At 32.3% G+C, this 27,956-nt stretch overlaps 2 protein-coding genes and 1 long non-coding RNA gene across 3 annotated transcripts in view; all 3 read right to left on the bottom strand.

Annotated features, from left to right (window-relative positions):
* Window positions 1-3,151: 3,151 nt before the first annotated feature.
* LOC135833769 (uncharacterized) lies at window positions 3,152-5,338 on the bottom strand. The gene is made up of 2 exons (XR_010556539.1): window positions 5,204-5,338; window positions 3,152-3,792 (listed from the first exon to the last, which is right to left on the bottom strand). It is a non-coding gene; the product is annotated as an uncharacterized LOC135833769 (long non-coding RNA).
* A 138-nt stretch (window positions 5,339-5,476) lies between these two features.
* LOC135835688 (acylamino-acid-releasing enzyme-like) lies at window positions 5,477-10,121 on the bottom strand. The gene is made up of 14 exons (XM_065350069.1): window positions 9,982-10,121; window positions 9,770-9,890; window positions 9,435-9,655; window positions 9,170-9,342; window positions 8,589-8,728; window positions 8,207-8,474; window positions 7,667-7,809; window positions 7,383-7,569; window positions 7,040-7,297; window positions 6,757-6,894; window positions 6,434-6,654; window positions 6,244-6,323; window positions 5,941-6,156; window positions 5,477-5,839 (listed from the first exon to the last, which is right to left on the bottom strand). Exons 2-14 carry the CDS (start codon window positions 9,803-9,805, stop codon window positions 5,719-5,721), a joined length of 2,202 nt encoding a protein of 733 aa, XP_065206141.1. The 5' UTR covers window positions 9,806-9,890; window positions 9,982-10,121; the 3' UTR covers window positions 5,477-5,718.
* Window positions 10,122-10,956: 835 nt separating this feature from the next.
* The window catches only part of LOC135835687 (Kv channel-interacting protein 2), a 123,278-nt gene continuing 106,278 nt past the window's right edge, over window positions 10,957-27,956 (bottom strand). The window contains exons 6-8 of the mRNA XM_065350068.1: window positions 24,158-24,319; window positions 13,990-14,100; window positions 10,957-13,726 (exon numbers count right to left, since the gene is read on the bottom strand). Coding sequence (XP_065206140.1) covers window positions 13,679-13,726; window positions 13,990-14,100; window positions 24,158-24,319 — 321 coding nt within the window. The 3' untranslated portion in view covers window positions 10,957-13,678. The remainder of the gene's footprint in view (window positions 13,727-13,989; window positions 14,101-24,157; window positions 24,320-27,956) is intronic.

Below are 27,956 nucleotides of genomic sequence, written 5' to 3'. Positions count from 1 at the left end.
TCAGCTATTACACCCGCGTTTTTTCAAATCCGCTAGCTGCTGTTACAATGTTCTACCTGAAACCGGTTTTGTTGAAGTAGACCGCGTTTTTCCACTGCATCCGCACTGAGTTTATGCCATCTCACACTCCAGGGGGTCTATCATAAAAGCAATTACATACGGCGTTTACGCGATTACGCCGGGCATAAACACGCCAAAAAACGCGGTCTCAGTTTTAAGCGTTTAACCGCGTTTTTCTTGTCAGTAGGGAAGTTTTCTTTACCGTTTCCATTCCCCTCGGCCTGCAGTTAGTTGTCTTATTTTGCAGGACCAGAGTCTATAATTTTTAATTACACGCACAAGCTTGCCTCTGTAGCTGGGTTTGAACTGGGTACCTTGTGAACGGAGGTCCGCGGCTCTACCTACTACACCACCGAGGGACTATTTGATATCAACATTTTACGCCAAGTACCCGGGGACTACCAGTTATTAGCCGAGCTAACAGATCATGCACACCATCTGTTAGCAGAATCAAAAAGCTGGAACTGGTTTTAGCATCTACCCAGTTGGGTGAAAATCTGCTCTTACGCGACATAAAAACGTGGGCAGGAGATTTAACACTTTACGCCAATGCTTTTTCTAAGCCCATTAATCGGCACGTATTTTATTTACGCGTAAAAATCTGCCATTGATCAATATTCTTGAAAAATTTTTACGCGATAAAAATACACTACAAAATATTATCGTGGCGTGTTTATCAACAGGTGACAACCTAAAAAGTCGCTTCAAATTACACCAGTGAATTGAAGCGCGATTTTGAAAACTGTAAAATCTGCTGCATGGCAGCAGTTGAAAGTCTCGTTGAAGTATAAAACACCAATTAAACTGCTCTTTACCTCGTATTTATTGGCAGAAGGGCAGATTTTTACCCAACTGGGTATAGACGTCAACACTGAAGAGCTCAGTGTCTCTAAACTACCCTGCTAGCTCCAAGGTGCTTGTGTAGATGTCACTAGTAAGCAAGTGGGAAACTACTAGTGGAAGCTCAAAAATAAATTTACATGAGATACGTCATCAATGTGATAGAGGCAACACCAAGGATGTTAGCCCAAATACCCGCAATTCGGCATAAGGGTACGCGTTGATTTGTACGCGATACCGCCTTGAGCGGTTATTTGACTCAATGATGAATCAAATATTGAGCTTTTTCAAAGATGGTGAGCTGAAGAAAATTCAAAGATTTGTCAAAAATCAAAAAATGAAAGTCTTTTAGATACTCTTTCGATTTTTTTTCATCTTCCAGAAAAAAATTTCTGCTGGTGGGAATATACAAGCCACTCATTGCTTGTAAGCAGGAAATGAAAACAAAATTTTCGAGCCAAGTGAGCAATTCTCTGAAAAATTTGATGAACTTCAATCTTGAAAGTTGAAATAGGTACTTACCTACCTAACTAACTTCCTGGGCATGGAATAAGCTTTGTGTAGGTACACAGGTACATAGATGGAAGATCATCTTGGCTCCCAGTGAGATATCAGATATGACAGCTTTGCACGCTAAAGTGTTCGTGAAACTGAAATTTTTCAACCAGTTGGCTCCTGCTTCCTGTCCCTATAATACTTATACTCACTTGGAGAAAAATAATGGATTCGAACCAAATAAATCGGTATTGTAAAAATGTTCCAGTTCGATTAGAAGGATTACAAGAACGCTTTTTTATTCAAGCTTGTAGCTGCTGAGGAAGTTCATTTGGATCTTATCCCTGGAATTCATTGAAACTGAAAAGTTTAAAACACATGCTGGAGACTCCAGAACAGTTCTAAAATCGAAATCGCCATCCAATTCATTTGAATTTTTAACATCAATTTCATCAAATTTTGGTATTTCCCATTAGTGATGAACAAAATTTGAATCAAGTTGAAAAAATCATAGATGCCTACATAAAAACAGGTTTTTTGAATTTTCAAAAATTCTCCAAAAATCCGAAAATGACTTTTTTTGGTCAAGTTACCAACAAATAATTAGGGCAAAACATCGACAGATATAATTTCTGAAATTGGAAGAGTATTTTGGAATGCTGTTGTACCATTCTTTTTGATTGCCAATCCCAAAACTTGAGAAATAGAGGCAAAATCTTACTCATCAAATTTTTTCAAGTTTTTGATTTTGACAACAATGGACAAAAATTCGTACCTCTTCTCCCCTTCAGTTTAGAGACATCTTCAAAGCTATAAAATTTTTTCTGGGTGACTTGCAACTCAGAATAAAATTTTCCACTAAATTTGGACAAAATTGTTGAAAAAGTATTTTATTTTTATTTTTTTGATTCACCCTAATCTACATAGTAGGTACACGTCTAGATAATTCGAAAATACTCGTATTCGAAGAAAATATGAGTTCAACCAACATTCAAGGGTGACCCCATCCTCTCCTCTTAAAAAGTGAACCCCTTTTGTCTATTACTATCATCAAAATTGTAACCCATAAGTTATGAACCTATGCGAGTGCCGAAAATGGTCAAACCTGCATCAAGGTTACTTAACAAACAACGTAAATTTAGCATCTTTATTTATTTTCTTTCTTCGTGTAACGAGGTAACAAGACTATTGGAGTATATTTCACTAAAGTTTACGAGCCTGATATCCATACAATATAATTTCACGAATAAATATTTCACGATAAACAGTAATTTATTTTTTTCGTTGGGTGCATGCATGTACCTCCTCGTACCTTATAGGTAAGTATAGCGAGGCGCTTCTTTTATTTTTCAGTTTTATTTTTAGAGAAGGTTATGCAACATGATGCAGATTATACCCACAAGTAGGTATTAATTCATTTTAGAATGAAATACACTCGAATCCGGAACAAAATTCTGGTTGAATTTTTTAGATACCATACGTCTGTGGATGTGAGAGGTAGAGGGTTTATTTTTTGATATGTATCTCGAATTAGGTGAAAAATTAATCTCAAGATTGCCCTGTCAACTTTCGTTACATAATTTTAATCACGGTTATGGTAGCCGTGAAACTGATATCTGTGGCGAATTTTGAAGACTTTTTATCTAATTTTTATACCATCTACCATCATTCATCATGATGCCAATGATATCTACAATCTACCGGTTTTTCAGATTCATCGTAATGTTTATATAATTATGTTACGAAGACGCGCGTGTAAAGTGTCAAATATTTTATTAAGCTTAAATCTTGTTCATCTCGTATAAAGTATAGGCTACGCGAGATAAAAACGTCGGAACGTGTCATAAACAATAAAATTTTCCTAATGGTTGTTCCTCAGATATAGTCAGTGCCTAATTAAGTATAATTACGCGAGTCTATTTTAGGTTAGTCGTTGAATTGAAAGTCAGTCACACTGGGTATAGATGAGTGGACTCGATTTAAGTAGTCTTTACACACGAGTGAACTCTTCTCGTTCAGCACAAGCAACGTGTCTCGATCACGTTTGATAAAAGTCTCGTTGAGGTATTGAACAGCATCGCAGGGTAATTTACTAACCACCTGGCAACGATTACTGAACCCGTAAAATTGCCATATTTCATCGAGTACGCGACGAAATTGCGTCTGAGAGTCGGTCTGAGATGAGCAAAGGGCGAAAGTATCGTTCACTCGGGATGGTAAATTCGATACCGTGTCTAGTCTAAGTTTTATCTCGTTCAGAGTAATCAGACATTTACATTTGGATCTCTGTGGGCAGAATGTCTTCCAGTCCCAGGGCCATGGGTGGTTGGCGTAAGTAAACGTGATCAATAACAAGAACAATATGAGATTCATATTCGCGCGAGACTCTCTGCCAAGCTGAAAAGAAACACGTGTGAATTATAATCAAACGCAGCCATCATCGTGTAACAATAAAATATACAAATACGTAAATACGATTTTAATGCGGGTATTAGATTATATTTATCTTCAAACTGGGAACAAGTATATTAGTCAAGTTGGTCGAATCGTAAATAACAGTACAATTTAAAGCTTTGGAAAAAGTATTAGACGTTTCGCTCATACGAATATTTATCGTTTTGCAGTTCACTGCTAAATCTGCTAGCTCAGCTAATTCATCCGAATCTATTTCAGAACTAGATAAATCTCTAGGCAGCTTCCTCATCTCGAATGAAGATGTAACTTGTGATCCATTCAACGTATCATCATCTGGTTCGTTCGAGTTGAATAATTTCCTGCAAATTGTGCTATTCTTGCCTGAACAAATCTTCAGTTTTAATTGTCGATCGTCTACAGTGGAATTAAACTGCGGCGAGGATTCCTTATTGTCGTCGATAATTTTACCATCGATGATTTGAGTGATGTTGTAAGGTAAAGTGGGCATTATTATACAGGTATTTTGGATGTTTATAGAATTTGACCATATTTCGTTCATAATTTGGCCAACAAAAAGGTTTTCACGATTTAAGGAAAAGTAAGCGAACTCGAATTTATCGCTGAGATTTTCTATCAAATTGAGACGCTTTACGATCGTGTCTATCGATATCATGCAATCTGATGTGACCCCGTGACGCTCCATGAATAGAATAAAGATGATATAAAATAAGGTTGATGTGAAGCAAAAGTCCATTTTTGAGGTGTAGCAGATGTAATACAGTTTCGAAAAATCTGTCTACGCAGACGATAGATCTGGAAGTTGAAACACATTTGGTAGGTAGGTATTTGTTGTGATATTACGTAAATTCTTTTTTCATAAAACTTGAGGATGAAAGATTTTAAAATGGCTGGTAAATACTCGTAAATGTCAATCGAAAAATTCCCGAATAAACATAACATTATTTTAATTCATTAAAAATTAAACGTAAAAACGTCAACATTTTGAATAAAAAAAAAAAAAAAAACAATGAAAAATCAAAAAACTTGAGCAAATGAGTAAAAACAAAGAATCATTTTCAAAAATTACAAAAATTACAAACGTGATATTGTTTTTTTCCTTTTAAAAAATAACTTGAATAAAAAGAATTTCGAGTACTTTTTAATTTTTTTAGCATTTGATTTTTTTAAATTTCTCTCTCAATGCTGTAGATATTAAAATTGAACCTGAAATGTGATATGATAGTAATTGAAAAGTAATCAGAAATATGTAGCGTTATTCAAAGCAATTTAGATGGGTACCTATTTTTGCAATTTTTGAGTGATTTAAAAAAAAATATTCACTCGAATTTATTCATAACAATAGACCTGAATTAATTTCTAATTAGTCACTTACCTTCGAAAAAAAATCAGCCAAATGTTGATTTGTACGATATATGAAGCATATTCAAAACTTTAACCACAGAGATAAGCAATCCATGATAATATCAGACTCCAGTTCAAACATTAACTCTACTAATCAAGTGTTTGTTTTATATTTATTACAACTATGCGAATACTTATCTGTGCCTATATTCCCAGCTTGCTCACTTCATTAAAAAAATACATTGGTACCTAGGTAATAAATGTAAAACTCATTAAAAGCACGCTTTTTGTTCGAAAAAAAAAGTTTTAATGCACATTTATAATTTGTTTTTATTGTTTTAATGCCACCTGCATAATAAAAAGTACTTAGAAGATTAGCCTGTTGCACTTTAATATTAATCTAAGTAAATGCATATCGATATTGAAAATCCTCAAAAAGAACACGAATAAACTATTCACAGCCTATTGATTTCTGATGCAATATTTCAAACAGAAGAAAACCTGGCGATGCTTTTTTCACAAAAATAAGCACACATCTATACAATATTACTCAGCTTCTTTAGAATTTCTTTTCAAACATCGTTTAAACCAAATGACTGAATTTATCCTCGAATCCATTTCTGTTGTGACTTTCGATAACTTGTGACCATCTTCGTAAAGTAAAACTCTGAAAAATTGACCAATTTACGTATTAATAGGTAGGTAATAATAAGTAGGTAAATAAGTACCCATCAAAATACGGAAATTTTCCAGCTCATTAATTCTTACTTGGTAGGCACGTTCATCTCTTTTAAAATATGATAATAAGACAATCCTATTTGCGGTGGAACCCTTACGTCATTTTTACCCAACAAAAATAACATTGGTGCTCTAACGCTTTTAATATTCATCATGGGTGATATATCGATCATTTTATTGCATAAATCGGGATTAGTGAGGATATCTGCAAATCCATTGTAAGGGTACCCAAGCTGAACTGCAGCCCTGCAAAAATAATTCCAGAAATACTATGTGCTTAATACTTTTCCAATTCCAGTCGTTAATATATAGATAAGAAACAATTTTATTTACCAGTCTGGAATATCAGTTAAAAAGCAGCGCAAGTAAACATCAGTGACAGGATTTCGCATAGCTGAGCCTTTGATCTCATTCTGTTACAAAAAAAAAACAAAAAACACTTGCTTTAGTAGGTACTTATTTATACATACGTATAGTTGGCTTATTTACAGGCCAAATGATGAAAATTTTATAATTGACATACTGGGTAACGTGAACTTAAATGGGGTATTAAAAATCCTCCGGTAGAGCCACCGAATAACACAACTTGACTAGGATCCAGCCAGGGAAATTTCTTCAGAGCTGCTTGTAAGGTATTATAACAATCTTCCACATCTAGTGATCCCATATTTCCACAAAGAGAATTGAGGTATTTTTGACCGAAGCCTGGAGTTCCATGAAAAAACACCACCAATACTCCAAAACCTAAAATTGTCGATGATCATTGTAATATACTTACTGTTAGGTAAAGCAGGTGTACCTAATAGCTATTGTGTTGTGATACCAATTCAAACTCGTAAATATTACCTGATTTGATAAAGAAATTAAATTCTGGTGTAAAGGCGTTGGCAACTGTTACATGAGGACCTCCGTGAAGGTACATTATTAATGGAGTTGCTTTGAGTCGATCGTTTTGAGGCCCATAATAGGTAGCAAAACAATCTCCTTTGAATAAAAAAAAAAAGTAGATAAGATATGAAAAAAAAAAAAAAAAAAATACCAAATACATATTTGGCGTCGATTTGAATACGAGTACTTGATGCATAAAAATCCCGCGAAAAAAAAATTCACGATTGACCAGTACACTCACCATCTTCTCTGCTATCACTACGAACAGTAAAATTTGAAATTATGTTTTTATCAGATACGGTAACTGCCGGAATTAGAAATGAAAACAAAGATTCATTCGAATGACCTCCTGTCAATGAAGGAATATGCAACGAAACTAACGTAGAAGAACGCTTGAACGACGTGATGTTTACAAGAGCATAATCATCTTCCGATACATTTAGAAGAATCGTACTTTCGTTTTCTTTTTCGTAACCGATGTCCCAAATTTTTCCATTTTCTGTGCAAGTTGAAAGGACATACATAATAATGAATATAATTGTAACAAGTAAGGACTTAAACACCATTTTAAACTCAATACCAACCTATATTAACAGCATATGTACTGGTGCGATATTTTTGATCGGTGCTAAATAGTAAATATTTGCTATCTGAAGTCCAACAGCTAAACACATAACTGCCATTTAAAGAGAGACGTGCATAGATACCGAAGAATGCTTTACCATTTTCTGTTGAAATTTCATCGTGAATCGTATTGATGACAGAAATGATCTAGGTAGAAATGAGAAGCATAAACACTCAAAAATGCAGACAAGCTAAAAATGATTCTGAAATGTGAAAAGATCTTTCATATTAAGGTAGAACCAACCTCTTTGGTGCGCCAATCACATCTTATAAGAGAAAGAGCTGCTTGAGTAGATCCAGAACGTTGTCTTTGAAACCACACAAGATATTTTCCATCGTGGCTGAATTTTGGAGAATTAACGGAGAATTGTTCATCACTCAATATCACTGTTACATAATAAATATTAAATTTCATTCAACTGAGAATATAATCTAGGAAATAGAGATATAAAATATGATTCCTCTAGATTTCATAACTCCTCAAGTAGGTATTTCAGACTATGTTTAGCACTCCGCACTCGGAATATTTCAAATCAATCACAGCTTTTTACCGACTTTTTTAATTTCGAATTACCTACGAGTATATCGAAAAAAATTAATTTGTCCTTTTGTTCGTTCTGAAAAAAGGCATACTTATTTCAAGAGTTAGACAACCTTAAAAAATTCAGTTGTATTAGCTTATAGTTTTTATCCTTCAATTTTTAGGGTCGGCAAGCCAATTTACACTCTTATGTTTTTACGTTGCTTAGCGAATTATTAAATACTGATTGGTACAGATACTTACTATATTTTCCTTGGTTGGATAAATAAAATATATGATTTTTCCTATTAGTACAATATATCAATCCTAATCTTCTTGGACTATTCATAAACCCAACTCCAACGATTCCTTTGCCATCTGGAACGTAGATTGTTTGAGCTGGAGAAATATCTTTAGGTACTCCTTCCAACACAGTGATGGTTTTTTCAACAATATCACAGCATACAATCACTGATTGATATTTTGAAGAAATACATTCGCCCCAATCTTCTTCATAAACAAACTGCTCTCCCTGATTTATCAACAAATACGTATTTCAAACGGATTAGTGAATGAGAATTTTTTTTACAAAATCAATGGTTATAAGTTCCCATTGATTAGAAATATTGCACAAGCGCTCACTTACTCTCACATTGTTCGCAGAACCGTTTGAAGAATTTGTAATTGATTTTTGCTCATAAAAAGGTGAAGTTTTCGGTTTCTTTTGTTCGGCTATGTAAATCACTTTATCCTCTTGAGCTGACCAAGAAATTGAGCAAAAAGGATCTGAAAAATACAATAGGCACTTACTTGGAGTGTACATAACGTATTCTTATCTACCTATACCAATAGGTTCCTATTTTTTTATTTTTTTTTAGGAAAAATGATTTCAAATTATGAACATGGTACTGTATACTTTTGTAGAAAAATGAATAGGTATCTGTGAAATAATAAAATTGTTCCAGTACGATTTCATCTCCATAAGTGGTACTTAAACACCAAAAGACATCATTTTTTTAAAAATACAAACATGCATGTATTTCACTACTTGAGAGATAAGTAAACCCAGGCCCAGGTGATATATTAAATAAAGCATATTGAAGCAAATTAACAATTTTTAGCACCTAACATTGACTTCGTATTATCTACTTGTTCAGAAATACCTACGATTAAGTGGAAAAACCTTTCACACAACATGAAATAAAAGCCAATGATGAAATTACGTACAATCCGTATAAACTGCTCCATGCAAATCCAATGCTGTTAAATCAAACGTTGCGATTGATCTTTCTTTAGACCAAATCTCCAGATAAGTTTTATTTTTTCCATTTGATTTGCTATCTAAAGCATCGCATATCACTGCTCTGAACTTTCCAGACTTGGACGAAGCATTTAATATCCTATAAGTTACGTAATAAATGTAGACAAAGGCAAAAGTCTTCCAAAAATATGGAAACTTTCGATTAAAAATTATAAATCTGCTTCAACTTACCAATGGGAAACATCAATTTCATTAATATCGATACAAGATTTAAAATCTGAATCCGATAAAGTGTATCTTATAATCTTTATAGGTTTTCCTCTCTCCAAATTACGTTGACTCCATTCAGAAACGATTATACTGATTTGGTTCGATGCCTTATGTACTCTGGCTGATATCAGGTTAGATGCAGGCTGATAAATGTCTTTGAATGACTCGACTATTTTCTCAACCTGAAGCAATTTCCAAAGTACAATTGGTACCGTTATGTGTAGGTAAATTCGCTCATTTACGAATGTCAAAATGAATATAATTAATTACTTATAATGAATAAAATATGTATTTACCTCAGATTTATCTAATTCTGGTAAATTATCTGTCATAGTGAGAAAAAATTCAGGAATCCACGAAAAAATTTCACGTTTTTAGAGTTCGCTGCCCCCAAAATCATCAATAAATGATAACAGCCTGCGAGTTGTCAGAGCAAATTAATGCAAAGTTGCGTTTAAAAAAAAAGTACCAATAGGTAGATAAGATAAGCAGGTTAAAATATACCCACCGAATAACTGACACAAAACACGATTCAAAGATAAATATTAGAAATGTTCGCAACTTCTCTTAGCATCTGCTATTCTGAACTCCGATTTATACATGTTATCAAATTTTTGAATAGTAGGTAGAGGTACCCTACATAGCTATCTTCTGTAGGTAATTGATATTTAAGTAGGCCTATTGGGTATTTCATGATTGCATTTTATGCAGACTCGTTCATGTAGGTAAGGTACTCGTATGAAAATTGACGATGCAAAACCGAATGAAATTTAAATATTATATAGGTACATATCTCGTTATCTTAGGTATTACAGGTTGGTTGGTCCAATGAGAAGAAAAAGTAGATTTTATAGGTAATTCTAGGAATAACGCAGTGCTATTCGTACCGGAAAAATTACTCTCAATTTTGAAATGTAGAAAAACAAAACTCATTTTATAGATAAAACAAACCACTAAACGTTTAAAAAGAAGAAAAAAGGACATAAATAAACATATTAAATAAATACATAGAATTTTATTTAAACAATTGATTTAGATAGCATACGCAAACATTTATATACGATAATAGGAACAAATAAGGATTAAAAACTCGACATAATTATTCGAATTGAAGATATATTTTACATTTTATCATAATAATTCATTGCACACAAGGAGGACAAAATGAAAAACAAAAATCAACAACACTCATTTATAATTTATATGTATAGTCTACAAAAATAGAATCTACACGGTGATTTTAAAATATACATATTGCAATTGGGTCTATTAAGGTAAATAAATTCGACAAAAATGAATTCATCTACACACATTTAGTCGAAGTTCATCTATAAGACGACATTTATGTAAATAATAATCAAAGTTCATTCTTTGATAAAAGATAACATAGGTAGGTACAATGTAATCACATTATAAAAACAAAATCTTAAATAAATCAATTTTAGACAGTGGATTTAGCTAAAAAAATAATAATTGAAGAAGCTTCTCAAATAGCACGTATTATTTCTTAGTGAGTGTTACTTATACAGATTAAAATTGTATAAACACAGCCAAAAAAAATTGCTGTATAGGTAAATTTAAAATCTAAAATTTACATTTTTTTTTTTAAATAGAAATTATTATTATACAATATTAAATTAATATACTTAAGGGGGTTTCAGGGGGCGAAAATGTGATCTATTCACAAATCGATCATTTTTTGCTGGCTCCGAAAGTGAATACATAAATATTATGCAATCTAGCGTACACATGTGTATATCATTACATAACCTGTTTTTAACAGGAGTGAATTTAATAAATTAATTTTTATACAAAACAATCACTGAGACAATTTCTTAGCCATTTCTTTATCAATATTACTCATCGTGTGAAATGGATCTTCAGGCATTTAATGCTCTTTGAAAAAATAATTCTTTTCTTAGCACCATTAGGAACGACGTTTCCACAACTATCATAATTCTTTTATTCTATTTCTTTGGCGTATTATATGGATAATAAAAATGAGCAACACTTTTAAGTGAAGTATAGCTTTTTTAACCGTACCTATATATTTTCAACTGAATTCATATCCATAGGGATTATAAATTTTCACAGAGTGTGTATTTTGAAGATTAAAGAATTTATAGACGTAATTGGCATACTGGAGAAATAGAGAAGAGGTGGAATGTTGAGTTTTCAAAACCGAAAGTCACTCATGTCAGAGTTTCTACATTTCTTTTTTTTTTAATTTTTTTTTTATATTTCAAGAGCATGTTGCATATATTAACAAATAATACACAATGCATAGTATTTTTAAATTTACAAAAATTTCGACGTACCTTTTACATTTTATCATAATATAAATTTTGAAATTTCGACAAAAATGGGCGAAAAATATGGGAAGTTATTCTGATAAAAGTGAAGAAAATTTTTGAAAACATTGAGATTTTCACTTTTCAGATTTAAAAACATTTTTTAAATAATATTTGCAAATTTTCAATTTCAATTAGATAGTAAAATACGACGTTTTTTCAAAGTTTTATTCTGTATTTTAAATTTTGTAAGTTGAAAACAAACGACACCTTTCACTGCAACCTTTACACGTTTAATACATAGAATATGAACTTGAAAAAATTTAATTTTTTTTATTTTTGAAAAAAAGTCGGTTAGCTCGATTCTCATTTTGGAAATAGAGAAAACACTGAAATAAATTATTCTAAATAAATATCTTTGAAATGAGAAATACATTGAAATGCAAAAATTCGCACCGGTTTTCAGCGTTGAAAACATTTAAGTAACATGAAAACTAGCTTGAGGAAAGTTGAGTTTGAAAATTTTGTGGACATTTCTGTTGGGAATTATAAGATGTCAATATCTCATTTTCACCATCAAATTCCAAAACAAAATTTTAAAAAATGTTAAAATAACAATTTTTTTGTTCACTGCAGGAATGCTCATTTCCAAGAAAATAAAAGTACCTATTGCTCTATTAATTTTGTTGATTTTCAAAAAATTTGGAATAAAAAAAATCTGAATAAGTAAGTAGATATAATGTGTCAATTTTTAAAACAAATATTTTTTAAAACTAAAAATAATGCTTTGTTAAATATTTTTTGAAAATATTTGCAGTTTGGTTGTTAAAAACATTTCTGAATGATTCTAATTTTCAAGATACTAACAGGCTATTGAATAATTGGACTATTTATTTTCACATTGACATATAATTAATTGAATCGATTCCGAATATATTTTTAAAAAAAATTACAATGGAAAGTTTCACATTGACCTATCCTTTTTTATTTTATTTCCGAAAAATTGATACGTTAAATCATTTGAAATCGCTAATTAATGTTAATTTTTTCATCTAGTGGGTACATTTTGTGTTTTTTTTTTTCATTTTGAAGACATGATGTTCAAAAAATAGGTAAATTTTTGTCAAATTCTTGGTTCATTTACCTCTCCTCTTTTCTCTTCGACCGCCATTTAGTAACCAGTTACGTCACATATATTCTTAAAAAACGAAAAAATTACATTCATTGAACTTAAAGCACCAAATATACAAGTAATAGGCATACACCATCTAGCAATTTTTGGGAATGATTAAATTGAGCTAAAACGTAAATTTTCATCTCCTAAACACGGGAGGAACCAAGTGCTGAGCAAGGTATCTTCTCTGTGAGAAAAATTACGAATGCATATACACTTGAATATTCAGTGCTCTAATTAAACTTAGTATTTGCATCGAAACAGAACACATTTTTAGATCAATACTGCCATAAAAATTACAATACATAAATTCGTATCAAATAAAAATTGAACATCAGACGACAATTAATTGACATATCATATCAACGTCAATGACTAACAATGCAATAGTAAGTATCTTAAATAGGAATCTCCCTCATGCTGCAATTCTGAACCTGCTTAGCAGTATTAACGTACCCGTTTGTAAAACTACGATATTTTATATACAATTAAAAGTACAAATACAACACGATGAGCGTTTTGTTTCCGTCAAATAAATCAAACTCCGAATCTGATTCGATTTGCTTGGAAGAATATCACGAATGTAGCAAACAATAACTGTAACTTGTGCACGAAGACGCATCATCACATGGAGATTCAATGTCAAGGTCGAATTTAACGTTCCCCTTCCCCTTGTCAAGGCTGCTTTTATTGCTGCCCAGCACTGACCACGTTGCATCTCGGGAAGGGGAACACGAAGATCATAGTCTCCAATCGAATACTTGAATTGACTTGATAATGAGCTCATCCTGTGGGAAAAAATACACCAGTTAGTCGTCAGATAGGTACAGTTTTTTGCTATTAAATATCATTTTACTAGAAAAAAAAAAAAACTTTTCCAAAACTTGATAAAATTATGGAATGGTACTATTGGAAAAAAATTGAATTTATTTGTTCAATGACGTATGTAGGTATTTCAAAATCCGCTTCCTTGAAGTTTGACCGCAATGAAACGATTGTTATGAAAAACGTGGAAACTTCATACACAAAATAAGAATTCTTTAAAAATAACCTTTAAACAGGATTCGATAAATTCTTCTAAAGTAATAACTCCATCTTGATTCAAATCTAATTTCCGGAAGACCGTATCTACGTGATTTCTCGTTTTTCTGTCTCCGACTCCCTAAACACAAATAACACACAAATAAACATCCTGATTTCAAATAAAATAACTAACCAAATCAGATAATAAGAACTACAATAGAAATATCATAGTGTATTTCATGCTCGTCTCTTTTCTGTTTGCAGATAAAATTTCCTCGTTACTTCGTATATGTATATTATAAGAATGAAATAAAAGAAGAAAATAGGCTCGAGGGATTTTTTGTAAAAATTATTCTATGATATCAGGCATTCCCCTCCTCATCCAAAAAAACACAAAAATTTTAGATCGATCTGCATGACGTTTTTCGGCTAATTTTTGGATATGAATCATTATTATCCTCGTAAGAAAAACACTGATTTTTCAATATGTAATATATATGGTGTGTATGTTTTTTTCTGAAAATGTGTTAGGTATGAACCGATTTATAAAAGAAAAAGGGTCAAGGGTCAGGGAACAAATTCAGAAACAAAATAGTTAGTTTAAAATAATTAAAATTGTTTGAAATGATGTTGAATTGATCAAACTTTCAATTTCCTTCTTTCTATTTCTTTTTTATAAACGCGAAATTTGTAAAGTGAATTTAAATTGACCAAAAATGTGAAATTCTAAGAAAAAACAACTTTATTAATAAATACAATTTGTTGTCAGAATTAAGATCGGATTTTAAGAGCTATCGGTAAACAGAAATTTAAAAAAAAATACGCTTCATCAATAAATAAAATAAACTTTTTGAGAAACAACCGTAACCCAAACGCAACTTGAGACTTGAAATTCATTTCTTTCAATGGCGTGAAGTCTCATGTGACATTACGGACTACGGTTGTTTTCAAAAAATTATTATTCAATTTATGATTATTCGTGGTTTTTTCATAATAAAGTAGAAAAATTATAAAGTAGACTTCTCAAATTTAATTTATTGATGTTGTTGCGTGTATGTAACTTATTTGAGAGCTTGAAGACAACAAGGACCATGATTTTGATTTTTTCGTACGTACGAGACTGAAATTCAAATGTGATTCGTTTTCGTTTCTCATTCTTCGTGCTATATTCATTTTATTTTTTCATTATTATTATTTTTTTATTTTATTTTTATTTTTTTTGTAACACAAAATTGCTTATTTTTATTGTTAGAGCAAGAATTTAGAAAAAATAGTAACTAGATGAAATTTTAGGTGCTAAATTTCATTTTTAATTTTTTGGAAGTTATAGATTTGGCGAATTTCTCATGAAAAAAAATCCAATCTAATTGAGGTAGATAGATGAAATTTGGTTTATTCCTTATTTTTGACCCTCTGAATCAAATAGTAATGGTTTCGAGGCATTTCAAAGCTCCCAGAAGTTTTCATAATTTCTGATTTTGAGAAAATCTTCATAAAAAGTGTTTAAATAAAATAAATTCAATAACTACAAAATGAGATGAACCGTTCCTGAGAGCTCTCCGATTCATTAAAACGCATAATATTTCTAAATCTGTTTCTACTGGTTCAAATCCAAAACGTCCTCCAAAAATTGATAACGAGTTTTCGTTTTTTTTTTTTTTTTTTTTTTTCGAAAAGTAATGTACCTACCTGTGTAATTGCCTGGGAGAATTTTGGATTTGAAACAAACGGAATAAATTTTGAATATTTATGCCTAATCGATCGAAGTGGTCACAAGAATGGTTATACGTAATCCTAGTTTACGGACGATCGATTTGATTTAAACATTCTTATGAAAATACCTATTTTCAAAATTATAGGAAAATTTTAGAATTTACCGAACCCTCCAAAATGGCTCCACTTCTCCAAAACATTATGTCAGTTCCCAAAGTAGAATTTACTAATACAGGCGGAAACAAAAAGCCAAGTTGATAGTATTTTTCCGGAAAATCTTATCAGTTGAAAATTTTTTTGATTGTTTTTCTCAATTTTTTTATTTATGACTCATGAGGTCCTTAATAATTTATTAAGTACTCGAAAACACAAAATGACAATCCTTTTTTTTTTCAACATCGACAGCTTACATGGAAAAATTGTCACATCGCAACAAAATTGGAATGAAGTGGGGGTAACATAACACTAGAGTTCTCAACTTTGATCAAATTTTTATTTTGAAATTTCAATTTTTTTTTAAATGGTAAAAATTTTAAACAATTTTTAAATATTAACAAAATTTTTATGTTTCTGAAATTAAAAATAAATTGCGTTGAATAAAATAAAATTTTATACAAGGAAAACAACGCAAAGATTTTTAAAACCATTTGAAATTATAGAGAAATTTCTAAATTTGGAAAAAATCGTAAAAAATAGCAAGATTAAAAATTCTCAAATTGATATATTTTCCATACAAGTCCAGCAGTCTCCTGAAATGACATTTTTTCCGTTGAAACATTCCGATGCTGCATAGAAACAGCATCAGTTTTCATACTTCAACATCGAATTTCCTAAAATTCCAAAATGAGATTCGATCAAAATCAAAAACTGCAACTCAAACGTTATTTTGCCCTACTTTATTTCAATTTCGTCAAGATGTGAAAATTCTTCCTTGTGAGCTGTCAAACTTGTTGAAGAAAGGAAATGATATTTTGCGTTTTAAAGCATTAAATTTTTACATTGTAGGTCTTATGAAAAAACTGAACTGAACAATCAAAAAACTTTTACCTAGTTGATAAAATGTCTTCAAAGTTTTATCAACTTGACTCTTTGTTTTCATCTACATCTATAAATTTGGCTTTGGGAATCATTGAATCAACATAATCTTTTGAAGAAAATCGAGGAAAATCCTCAATTTCCAAAATGAGTGATCACTCAAATTCAATTTTTTTAAAAATGTCGCAATCAATTGGAGCATACGTTTCAAAAACGCACCAAGTCCAAAAAAATATTGATAAGAAATTCATGGTACTTAGTACGATTTGGAAATGTGGAAATGACCAAATTAGCTGATTTTTTGATATGTTGTAGCCAAGACCCTTAAGCACGTCGTCGTCGTTTCCTTGTAGGCGGTAGGCCTGTTGGTCTGTCTGCTACGGTGTGGAACCTGTTGAGGATGAGCCTGAGGTATCAGTGAGTTTCCTCCTTGGTCTCCCTCTGCTTCTCTTCCCCGTTGGTGCACATTGGAGGACCTGGTTTGGTGATCTTGTTTCCTCCATCCTTTTGACATGATTTCTCCAATCTTTCCTATACTGTTTTATCTTCTTCATGACTGGCTTCACTCCGAGATCTGCTGTTATTTTCTCAGATGGGACTCTGTCTCTGAGAGTCACCCCTGCCGTTCTCCTGATGAACTTCATCTCCGCTGCCGTTATTCTTCTTTTCCTTGGGCACAACATATCAAAAAATCAGCCATTTTGGGCCGCAACTTTATGATAGATGGCCTTGCAACCTCAGAATCTTTGAAAATGGAATTAGTGCGTTTTGGAAACGTATGCTTCAATTGATCAGTCCAACTTCTGTCAAAATTTATCTGTTGAACTTCTCCCAAGCGTTGAAATAATTTTGTAATTATCTCCTCAACATGATGAAATTAGAATTGAACAACTGATTTACATATACGCGATAGTGCAAGTTCATCAACTGATCAGCTAATCTATAAAAATTTAAGAAAAAAAAATGTCCACAGAAATGAAAAATTTTCAAACTATTCAAACCTTGAACTCTCTCCTCAAAAAAAGAAGTGATGAGATTTCACATTGATCTAGAAATTTGACATTTTTCCTACAGTAGCTTATTGAGGATACCTATACCTATTTGACTTTGAATTTTAAATTTCGAAACAAATTTGAAAACGACCCATTCTAATGAGATACACTTCCGAGGGGTGCTTTTAACTACCTATAAAAACTATTAGCAGCGATTTTTCAGCTCCCTCTTTTTTTTTAAAGTCCCTAAACAGCACCTAAAATATCAATTCAAAAAAATATATTTTCATGTGTTTTTTAAAAAACCATCCAACAAAAAAAATTATGGCTGATATTTATTTTTTTCAAATTCTATTTCAGATAATTTTTTTTTTGAAAAATTTGAAATTTGGAGCCCTCTTAAGAAAATTTGAATTTTTAACCCCGTATTCGAGTATTCATGAAAAAATGGATTAAAACTTTATAAAATTCAGTGACGTGTGACGATATGTTTGTAAAAATGGGTACAATTCATCTTTCCATAACTTTATTGAATAGTAAACCTTTATTTAACACTCTTCTGAAATTTTCTTGAAGCTTCGTGGAAAATAATGCAGCCTACAACTAACCTCACATTAATGAAGCATACGTATGCACAGTTCGATACAAGTATTTCTATTGAGATAAGCCACGTTCATCGATCGATCTGTTCAAAGAGCACTTCATAAAACCAGGATTTACTCGTTTTAAGTACGAAAGTTGCAAAAAGCCAGCGACGGTGAGAAATGAAAAAAAAAAAAAAGAAAAAAAGAAGAGCACAGAAAATGAAAGGCCGGGGCGGCTCACGATGAACAAAATATAAGGCGAGGAAAAAGGTGGTAAAAACCTAAGGTCGAATCTGGTATTCTAACTTGTGCGAAGAGAATGACCGACAAGGCTCAAAGCACCTGGCTTTTTCATCGTGTGTAACAAAAAACCGCAGCGCACCATCGTTTAGAACCGTAATAAGAGAGCGAAAGAGTGAATGAGCGGTTCGTACGCGTATTTACTATATAGTCGGTGAATGTAAAAAAGAAGAAAAGAGAGCAAAAAATACAAAAAAAAAAAATAAAAAGGTTGAACGCGGATACGAAGAATAAAGGCCGATTTTGAAAGCGCGTACATGACGCAAAACATCACACTGCCAACGTATAATTTCCTGTTTCGTACATGGCGATAAAATTCTCAAAGGAAATTAACACAATTATAAAAGTGGGCGTCGTGAAAACTTATTAAAATTCATTCGAAAAATATCATCAACCTGTTGATATTTCAATTTAGCGACGCGCCAAGTAACGAGCTGTGGAAATTATATTTTACCACGACGATTCGATGCACCCTTCCTCATTCCCATTCCATTCTCCACTATGGTCTTCTCATATTGTACAGTACGCGTTCGACCGTTCGTTTTCGCTGGTGATTAAGTAAATATAATAATAATTCGCTATAATATAAGTATCGACGAAGCTCCATATCGTCGATCTACATTCCTTGTACATCCTACCACGAGTATTATAGACTCGATCGCGAATTAGCACCACGATATATGACATCCGAAGGATGATGAGTAAGTATCGCATTCGATGCTGAGAGACTACCTACTAGTATGCTTAACGATGGAGCAAAAGTTCGACGTAAACAGCTTAAATAAATCTTTTGTAAAAGTGTTCGCGTGGCTGCTTTGCATTAAAACAATATTTTCGTTAAGTTTTGAGATCTTGGAGATATAAAGTTGCGCTGCCTTTAAAACTGCCTAAACTTGTGGAAACAAAACTGCGCTGTGCCAGTTCCTTGTGAGTGCGAAGTTTTCAAGGAACAACTTTTCTCCAATGTGAAATTGGGTCGTGTAATGTTGCACAGTCTGGCACCAAAGTGGTATAAAAATTATTACTTATTGGGTTCGGCATTCTCATTTTTTTAAAGCCATCTTTCTCTTTATATATTTTACGGATAAAAATTCCAACTATACTCGTAGTATCTTCCTATCTATCCCTTGTTGTCCATAATACCGCTGCAGTAAGCATTTTATACCGAGATTTGGCCAATATTTCCGACAATATTTGGTAATAATTCCGTAACTTTTTCCATGCGCTAGCCGAAAACTTAGTGTATTATGTGGAGAGTTTATCTTATATTAAGTTTAGAAAAGTTGATGATGACGTCATATGAAACAGTATTGAAAATATATTGGAGCATGACGTCATTGTATTATGGCTCGTTGAGCTTATGTGGTTGAATTATTAGTTTCGATTTGATTTCGTGGAATTTATTGGATTTGGACGTAAGATTATAGCAGCGATTACCTACTTACTTTTATTCTTTTTCGCCGACAAGAAAAATAACAAAATCAGGGCAGTTCGAATTTTCAAAAAAAAAAATTCAATTTTAAAATGTTTTCGGGTAGGGAGAAGATTATTATCTAGAGTTTGGTTTATTGATATCTACTATAAATAAAATAAAATGAATAAATTTTATTGCTACCAATAAAATCGGTTTATTTTGGATGAAAAATGAAATCTGAAGAATTTCAGCTCAAAAAATTAATGTTTCATGAATTAAGGCCAAATTTTTTTTTTTTTAAATAATAATTTATGCATAAATTCTAGTTTTGTTGACTTTCTTGACCCCCAATCACACGTAAAATTAGTGAGAAGTGAGCTTAAGAAGATTATTTTAATCTTGCGGGTTACAAGGAGACGAGAAAGTACCCAAAATTTTTAAAAATAGGTAATTGATATACTCCTTTATTCAATAAAAATAGGTAAGTGAGTACACACCTAGTGAAATTTTACACCATTTGAGAATTTTTTTTGACTAAAAAATATTGTAGGAGATAAATACATGTATGTATTTCAATTAAGTATCTATATTTGAAATATGAGGAACTTTGGAGAGACAAAGAATCAAGGCAAGGAAGGGAGAGAGGGTCAAATTCCTTAAAAATTTTAAAAATCGGCAATTCAAGTTATTTGTGTAAGAACACCACAGTTGTATTGACACTATTATTGGCTGTGAATTAACTTTTTTGGCACTTGAACCTGCAAATAGGAACATAAAAACTGACAAGGGAACCTCTTGAGGTGTCCGCGATTTTTAGAAAGAGCATGTTCTAAAACCCTCAAATCCAAATTTTCATTTTTCGATTTTTGGCGAATTTTTGAAAATCCAAAATTGACTATTTTTGGCGATTTATGCCTTTTTTAAAAAAAGTACGTACTTGATCAATAAAAATGGTCAAAATAAGTCCCAAAACTAATATTAACCCCCAAATCCAAATTTCGCCATTTCCCGCTATTTTGGAGCCTCCAGCGCTATTTTTCAATTTCTCCAGAATTTTGAATTTACTCCAGAAGGCGTGAATATGAAGTTGGGCAGCTAAAAATTGAGTTGTATGTTATATTCGATCTGTTTAACAAGTTTACCCACATTTGAGTTGGTTTCGGAAGGGACACCTCAAGAGTGGTTTTTTGACCAGATTTTTTCCTTAATAAGAAATCAAAAAAATCAAAATTTTACCGTTTGTGAAGAAATTTTTGAAATTTGCGCGAATCTCTGTATTTCGTTCACAAAAAAACCCCCGAGGCCAAGTTCCGCCATTTCCAGCTATTCTGGAGCCTCCAACGCGATTACTTTCTCCAGAATTTTTTATTTGCTCCAGAAGGCATGAATATGAAATTGGGAGCTAACAATCAAGTTGTGTGTTATACTCGATCTTTTCAACGAGTTTATCCACATTTGAGTCAATTTGGGGGGGACACACAATTCTGGAGAAATTGAAAAATGGCGCGGGAGGCTCCAGAATGGCTGGAAATGGCGAAATTTGGATGGGGGGGTTATGATATCAGTTTTAGGACTTATTTTGAACATTTTTACTGATCAAGTACGTACTTTTTTAAAAAAAGCATAAATCGCCAAAATAGTCAATTTTGGATTTTCAAAAATTCGCCAAAAATCGAAAAATGAACTTGGGCAGCTGGAAATGTGGATTTGGGGGTTTTAGAACATGATCTTTCCAGAAATCGCGGTCCCGTTCAAATCAGAGGCGGACACCTCAAGAGCTTCCCTTGTAAGCCTCATTGTCAGAAAATAATTTTGATCAAATAGGACCCTAATTCCAATTTAGAAATCAAGAAGATTCCTTAGTCAGACGAATTTTCGTCGTTTTCAAAAATATTGGGGCTGAGACTCCTCTCCTTTACATAGCTTTTTCCAGAGCCAAAATTATTCTCCGGGGTTCATTTCTCAATGATATTTATATTTAAAACTGAAAAAGTCAAACTACAACAAAAAATGTGTAAAAATGAATGAACTACTCATCTACTGATTTTCTTAATTTTGAGGCATTTCGGTTGCTCCACTTGTTCCCTTACAATTTTTACAGTTTGTATTAATTTTGAAACATGCGCCTACCTCCCCAAAGACCACTTTTCAAAAGGTTCCTATGAGGTGGAAATTATTACAATTTGTGTACGATTTGCTTCGAACGTAGGTATTTTAGTACCTATTCATTTTTTTTCATTTGATAAACATGTTTGAAAATTAATAAAATTATAATTTTGGAAATTTTAAAACATTGAGACCCTCCCTCATTCCACTTCCCTTTAGGTAGTCTTTCATCCTCAGCTTTCTACTGATTGTTCACTTCAATTTTGTGACCCAAAAAATGCTTCTATAAAATTTTTTACAAAAAGCGATCCTCTGCCTCCTTCTCTCCCCTTATCATGTCATTATTACAATTTTCTCTTGCCATTTTCTTTAAAACATTTCAATTTTTTCATTTGATCAGAATGGTTGAAAATAAATGAGAATTGATTTTCAAAATTTTCCAGACATTGCAATCCCTTTATACGAGTACTTTCTCTTGGGTCTCTCGCCCTCAACTGTCTTCGAATTACATAGGTATTCACTTCTATTTTGTACCCAAAAATTCTTTCAGACAATGTTTACTATTTTTTTCAATTTTTTTATTTTATTATCATCATTTATTTAAACGCAAGGCTTCTTCTCTTCTCCTCGAAGGGTTCTTATGAAATCATTATAACAATATTATTTTTGTTCACTTTATTCAAAAATTTTCAGAATTATTTTTTTTCATTTGGTAAAAATGGTTGAAAAATGAATAAAAATAATTCTTTTTTAAAATTTTGAGACAATGCGATCTCCTCTCCTATTTCCTTTCAGGCTTTTCACACTTCAGTTGCCTTCAGATTATGTACTATTTCATACTTACAAAATTTTCTAATAAACTTCTCGGTGTTTTTGAAATTTTGTATTCATGTAATTTTCTCCTTTCTCATCCTCCTCCACCACCTCCTACTTCTCCTTTTTAAAGGATTTCTATGAAGTCAAAAATTACAATTTCCGTTCAATTTTCTTTGAATGCACTTCAAAAATATTGTTTTTCATAGAAATTTTCTAGAAATTATTTTCCAAATTATTGGAGCACTGCAGCCTCCTCCAACTTTCTATTGTGCCTCTCACATTTCAACTGTATCCAGATTTGATCATTTAGATTTTGAAGTCGCACCCTACACCCTAATAGAATTATTCTTTTTGTAAATTTTCACTATTTTTTGACATTTTAATAACTCTTATTCCTCTTTCTTCTTAAAATCTTCTTGTAAAATCAAAATCACAATAAGTATTATTTTCATTAAATTTTTTGCAAAAATATTTCAAAAAATTCAACATTTTTTTATGTATTTGATAAAAAATGTCTAAATATGAACGAAGTACTGATTTTCGGAATTTTTTGGCATTTCAACCCTCCTCCCCTCCTCTCACCCAACGCAGATTTTTCTTAACCCGACTGTTTCTAGGTTATTCATTTCAATTTTCAGGTAGAAAAATTTATTGATAAAATTCCACCGCTTTTTAAATTTTTAATGCAGGTACTAAATCCCCTAAAACCCATCTCCTCTCGCAAAAGACTCCCATGAAGTCGAAATTACAATTTTAGGGGGAAATGAAACGGTAAAATATTCATTCGGTAGATACTTTTTCACCATAAAATCCAATCAAGTAGAGGAATAATGAATGTGAACAAATTTCTCCAACTGTTCGCGAAATTATTCGATTCATTGGAAAATTTTTCCAATTACAATTTGAACCCCGAATAACGAACAACTTTCGAAACGAATTTCGCTCCATAAAATAATATTAACGATTATTTCGTGACGTAGGTAGGTACCTGCAGGTATAGCAGTATACAAGCAGGTAATGAATAAAACGGCGAGTTGTTTTTTTTTTATCAATACAGACGTACCTATAAAACAAATCGTTCGAAAACAATATTTCGTATACTAAATTGCGGAAAACACGCCTTCTACATCATACGAAATATTATATGTCTATGCCTACGCGCACGTAATTCAAAAGACAAAAAAAATAAAATAAACCACCGAAGTGAAAAAGATTTACATGCTAGGATATATTTACCTGACACTTTTTACCCATCAGTTCATGCACAGAGAAAACAATTTTTTCCAGCTCCGACCTCGTTATACAACCATCGCCGTTTAAATCATACAATTTGAAAGCCCAACGTAGTTTTTCATAAATAGAACCTCTTAATAATGTTGATAACGTGGTTAATAAATCCTGTAAACAACAATTCGTCGTTGTGTTAAATGAAAATTTAATTATATCTACGTTTGCTATTCACACAGGTATAAACTAAGTAGGTACTAGGTAGTCGTATATCGTATCGTACATATAAGGAGCGTACTTGTACAGGGTGGCTCACATTCATATCATTCCAAAAAAAAAGATTTGCCAAAGTTCATCAATTTTTTTGTGAGATTTTTTCAAAAATAATGCCTCAGCTAGAAAAAATGGATCATATCTTGGATCGATGAAAAAAATTTATGCCACATAATTTTGTGGTTTTTTTCAGTTTTTTTTATAGAATCCTAATTTTTTTTTAAATTGAATCTTTGAGATGAAAAACTGAAACAAAATCAATTTTTCATGAAAAACGATCAATTTTAGTAGAACTTTCAATTTTTGCTATTAATAAGTCTTTTACGAGAAAAACATATTTTTTTTTCAAATTTTTGTACCAGATAATCAATTTCTAGAGAAACTAAAAAATTTAGAGAGAAAAGAAACTGTAAAGAATAAAATTCCAGCCGACAGAGTGTTGCTATTTTTGTCTGGAAGGGTTTATTTATGATATGTGATCTGTCACGAGAAAACCAGGTTAGTTTCCAAAAAATCGATATATTTTTTTTGATGGATATTGGTAGTACTCAGGGTGCAGAATCTGTCTGTGGTGGTAAAAACGTTCGCGAACGATTTTTTTGACCCTAAATTTAAGGTTAAAAAAATAGAGCAACTACAAAAAAAATGAAAAAAAATTTTTTTTCTTCATTTTCTTAAAATGTATGCCTGGGGGAGTCAGCATGCAAATTTTTGTGGATATCCGCTCACATTTGTAGGATTAAGGCCGTTTTTTTGAAATTTGAATGAGGCTTAAGCTGGAAAAATCAACTCTTTTCACCTTGAACAAGTTTTTTTGAAAAAATTGAAAAACTCAATAAATAACTTATTTTATGTTAATAATTCATTCTTAGTAGTTTTCGCGAAATTTTTGGTGCGAAATTTAAAAAAAACGAAAAAATCGATTCAGGGAAATTTCGATTATTGGCCTTTGGCAACCCTGATTTTGAAAAAAAAATGTCAGGTTATGTTGGCATCCCTGGTGGTCAAAAATGGTCCAAGTTTCACGGACCTACGAATCATAGATCCCCGAACACATAGATTCAAAACTTCAAATGCCCGTCCTGTAAAGTTTACGTTTTGGACACTAACCTGGTTTTCTCGTGACAGATCACATATAAGAGACGAAAGTAGGGAACTTTTATTGATATCTTACATATAGACCACCCTGTATACTCTTCGTGTTGGGTATAATGTGGGTACTCGTATTCGTACGCCTTTGTGTGCTTGTGTTGGTGAAAAAGTTGCCGAAAATTCCACACATCTCGGTCATTTCCCGGCAATTGTTAATTTCGGTCTACACAAGCCGAAAGTAGCAAAGCAGGGGTCCACGTTTCGTTAATTATTTGGCGCCTTTACTCTTACAGCCTCATCAATCTGCGGCCTTAATTTATACCGGATTTTTTAACGTATCTTCAACCACCGTGGGAATTTCCGGCCAAATATTCAGCGAAATTTCCGTACGATGCCGATGGATTCCCTCGACGTGGCACAGCCTTCGTGAGTCGATTTCGAATTCGAAAAATAAACGTGCACAAATCTATCGAGCTTCTTTTATTTTTTTTTCAGCTAGGTATTTCATCGTTACGCGAGCCGACATTAAAAAGGCGCCATTAATACTGCAGGCATTACGGTTTTTATATCATTTCCGTATACATAAGATACGCCAGAGTGGAAAAAAACATTTGATCAGGCTCGCATTTGGATGCTAAAGTTGTACGCGTCGCTGACAAATTTAAAATTACGTTCACTTGCCAAGCCCAAAATGAAACTAAATACCAAAAGAGGAAAAAGAAACGCCGGCTCAGGCAAACGAAAAGTTTCAATTTAAACATTTTGATTCGCCTTTTCGTAATATTTATGTAGATATTTTTCAACTTGGAACTTGAAAATTGTAATCATTTCCGCAGATTTAATAGTACTGCATTTTAACTCTACACTGTACGCTACCTACTCTATGCTGTGGTCACAATTTCTAACTGGAGGTCGAGAGGGTTGTTTTGTGGTACGTACTACTATATGTATAAGGGATGTTTTTAATGTTTGCGAGTATTTAGTTACCTTTTGTTTAGTTTCCACTAGCGCATAAAATTGCGCTCCATTTCGTAGTAGAAATTTGAATAGAGAAAAGCCTCTTTAGAAATGAACAAAAAAACCGAGTACTTTTTTTTACTATGCCTACTCAATGCATGTAGGTAGGTAGGTAGGTAGGTAGCTAGGTAGGTACTATGTATAAGTGGATTTTCAAAGAAACAAAACACCACAAGCGGGGCGGAAAAATTTTAAATACATTTGAAAAACAAAACCGAGCCAGGGTTTTATAGATTTATTTTTAAACCGAGAAGGTATTCAAAACTTTTCCAAGCGAGTGTTACTTATCCGAAGGCTTTTAACCAAAAGGATAAGCATTGAACGAGGTAACGTACGTATAAGAAAGATATTACCGTACCTTGATTATTGAAATTTTTACACGTATTTATTTGAGGTAAGTAAACATAATATTTTGAACACGCGCCATAATTGTCGAGTTTGAAGGTTTTGATCAACGTAAAAAATTCAAGATGATTGAAAATTTGGAAAATTCACCGAATTCGTGCCAACTGACGAAAAATATCTGGAATCAACCTTATGGCCTATTTTTGACGTTCTGAGTCAATTGAGAACAGTGTTGAGCAATTTTTAAGCCTTCGGCATTTTTGGGAGGAAATACCACTTTCTCAAAAGATTTCATAAAATCTGTTAGAATGAACTTTAGAAAGTCTATAAATAGGTACCTTTTATGCATAGTACTGACCAACTTATGTATTTTGTTGATAATCTGGATTTTCCAGAATATGGCTGAAGGCTCCAGAACCAATTGAAACCATCTCCAATCGACTATAAGCATGTTGAAATTAGGATATGATAGTAAATTTCAACTTCTCAATCTTATTGGGTGAAACTTATACGTGAGTTGAAATTTCAAGTTTTATTTGCTGGTTCAAAATGGCTAAAAACTGTTCGAACCCGCTTTAAATCGATTCGGAGGGTCCAAAATTAGATAATACAAAATTTCAGCTTTCTAAGTCAATGTGGTAAAATTTTGTTTTTTTTTCACATTTTTTGGCTCAAAGATTTCCCAAAATTTGCTCACGATTGAAAAATGCGCACTTTGGCAACTGAAATATTGGCTGGTGATATATTTTTGCATGCTCTTTCAATTATGTAATTAGTTTTATCCGGTTCAGAAATATTGATAATTGGTCCGCGGATTTCGTAATTTACCTAGGTGGATGTTCATTTTTTACAATAAGACAAATTTTACAAAAGTCTGATTCAAATTAGAAGATACAAGTACAATAGTTATTGGATCGATTTCTATTTTTTTTTTTCAACATTTAATTCGCAAATATTTTTATACCCAGTTCAATCCCATCGGATTCTTATTTCTAGCCTCTTTTTTGAAAAAGGTGAGGAACAGTGGGAATATCGAAGAATGGAATCCAAAAAGGAAATAAATATTCCAACTCATCGACTA

Source organism: Planococcus citri, chromosome 2, assembly GCF_950023065.1.
Source record: "Planococcus citri chromosome 2, ihPlaCitr1.1, whole genome shotgun sequence".
Classification (NCBI taxonomy): Eukaryota; Metazoa; Arthropoda; class Insecta; order Hemiptera; family Pseudococcidae; genus Planococcus; species Planococcus citri.
Note: the sequence above shows the minus strand (reverse complement) of the source record. Positions and strands in the feature narration are given on the sequence as shown.

Bases quoted from the DNA above. Each gene is read 5' to 3' on its own strand.
- LOC135835688 (XM_065350069.1), bottom strand. From the start codon at position 9,805: ATGACAGATAATTTACCAGAATTAGATAAATCTGAG. The intron at 9,656-9,769 runs GTAAATACATAT...AAATTGCTTCAG, and splicing joins CAGAATTAGATAAATCTGAG to GTTGAGAAAATAGTCGAGTC. The intron at 9,343-9,434 runs GTAAGTTGAAGC...CGTAACTTATAG, and splicing joins GAAATTGATGTTTCCCATTG to GATATTAAATGCTTCGTCCA.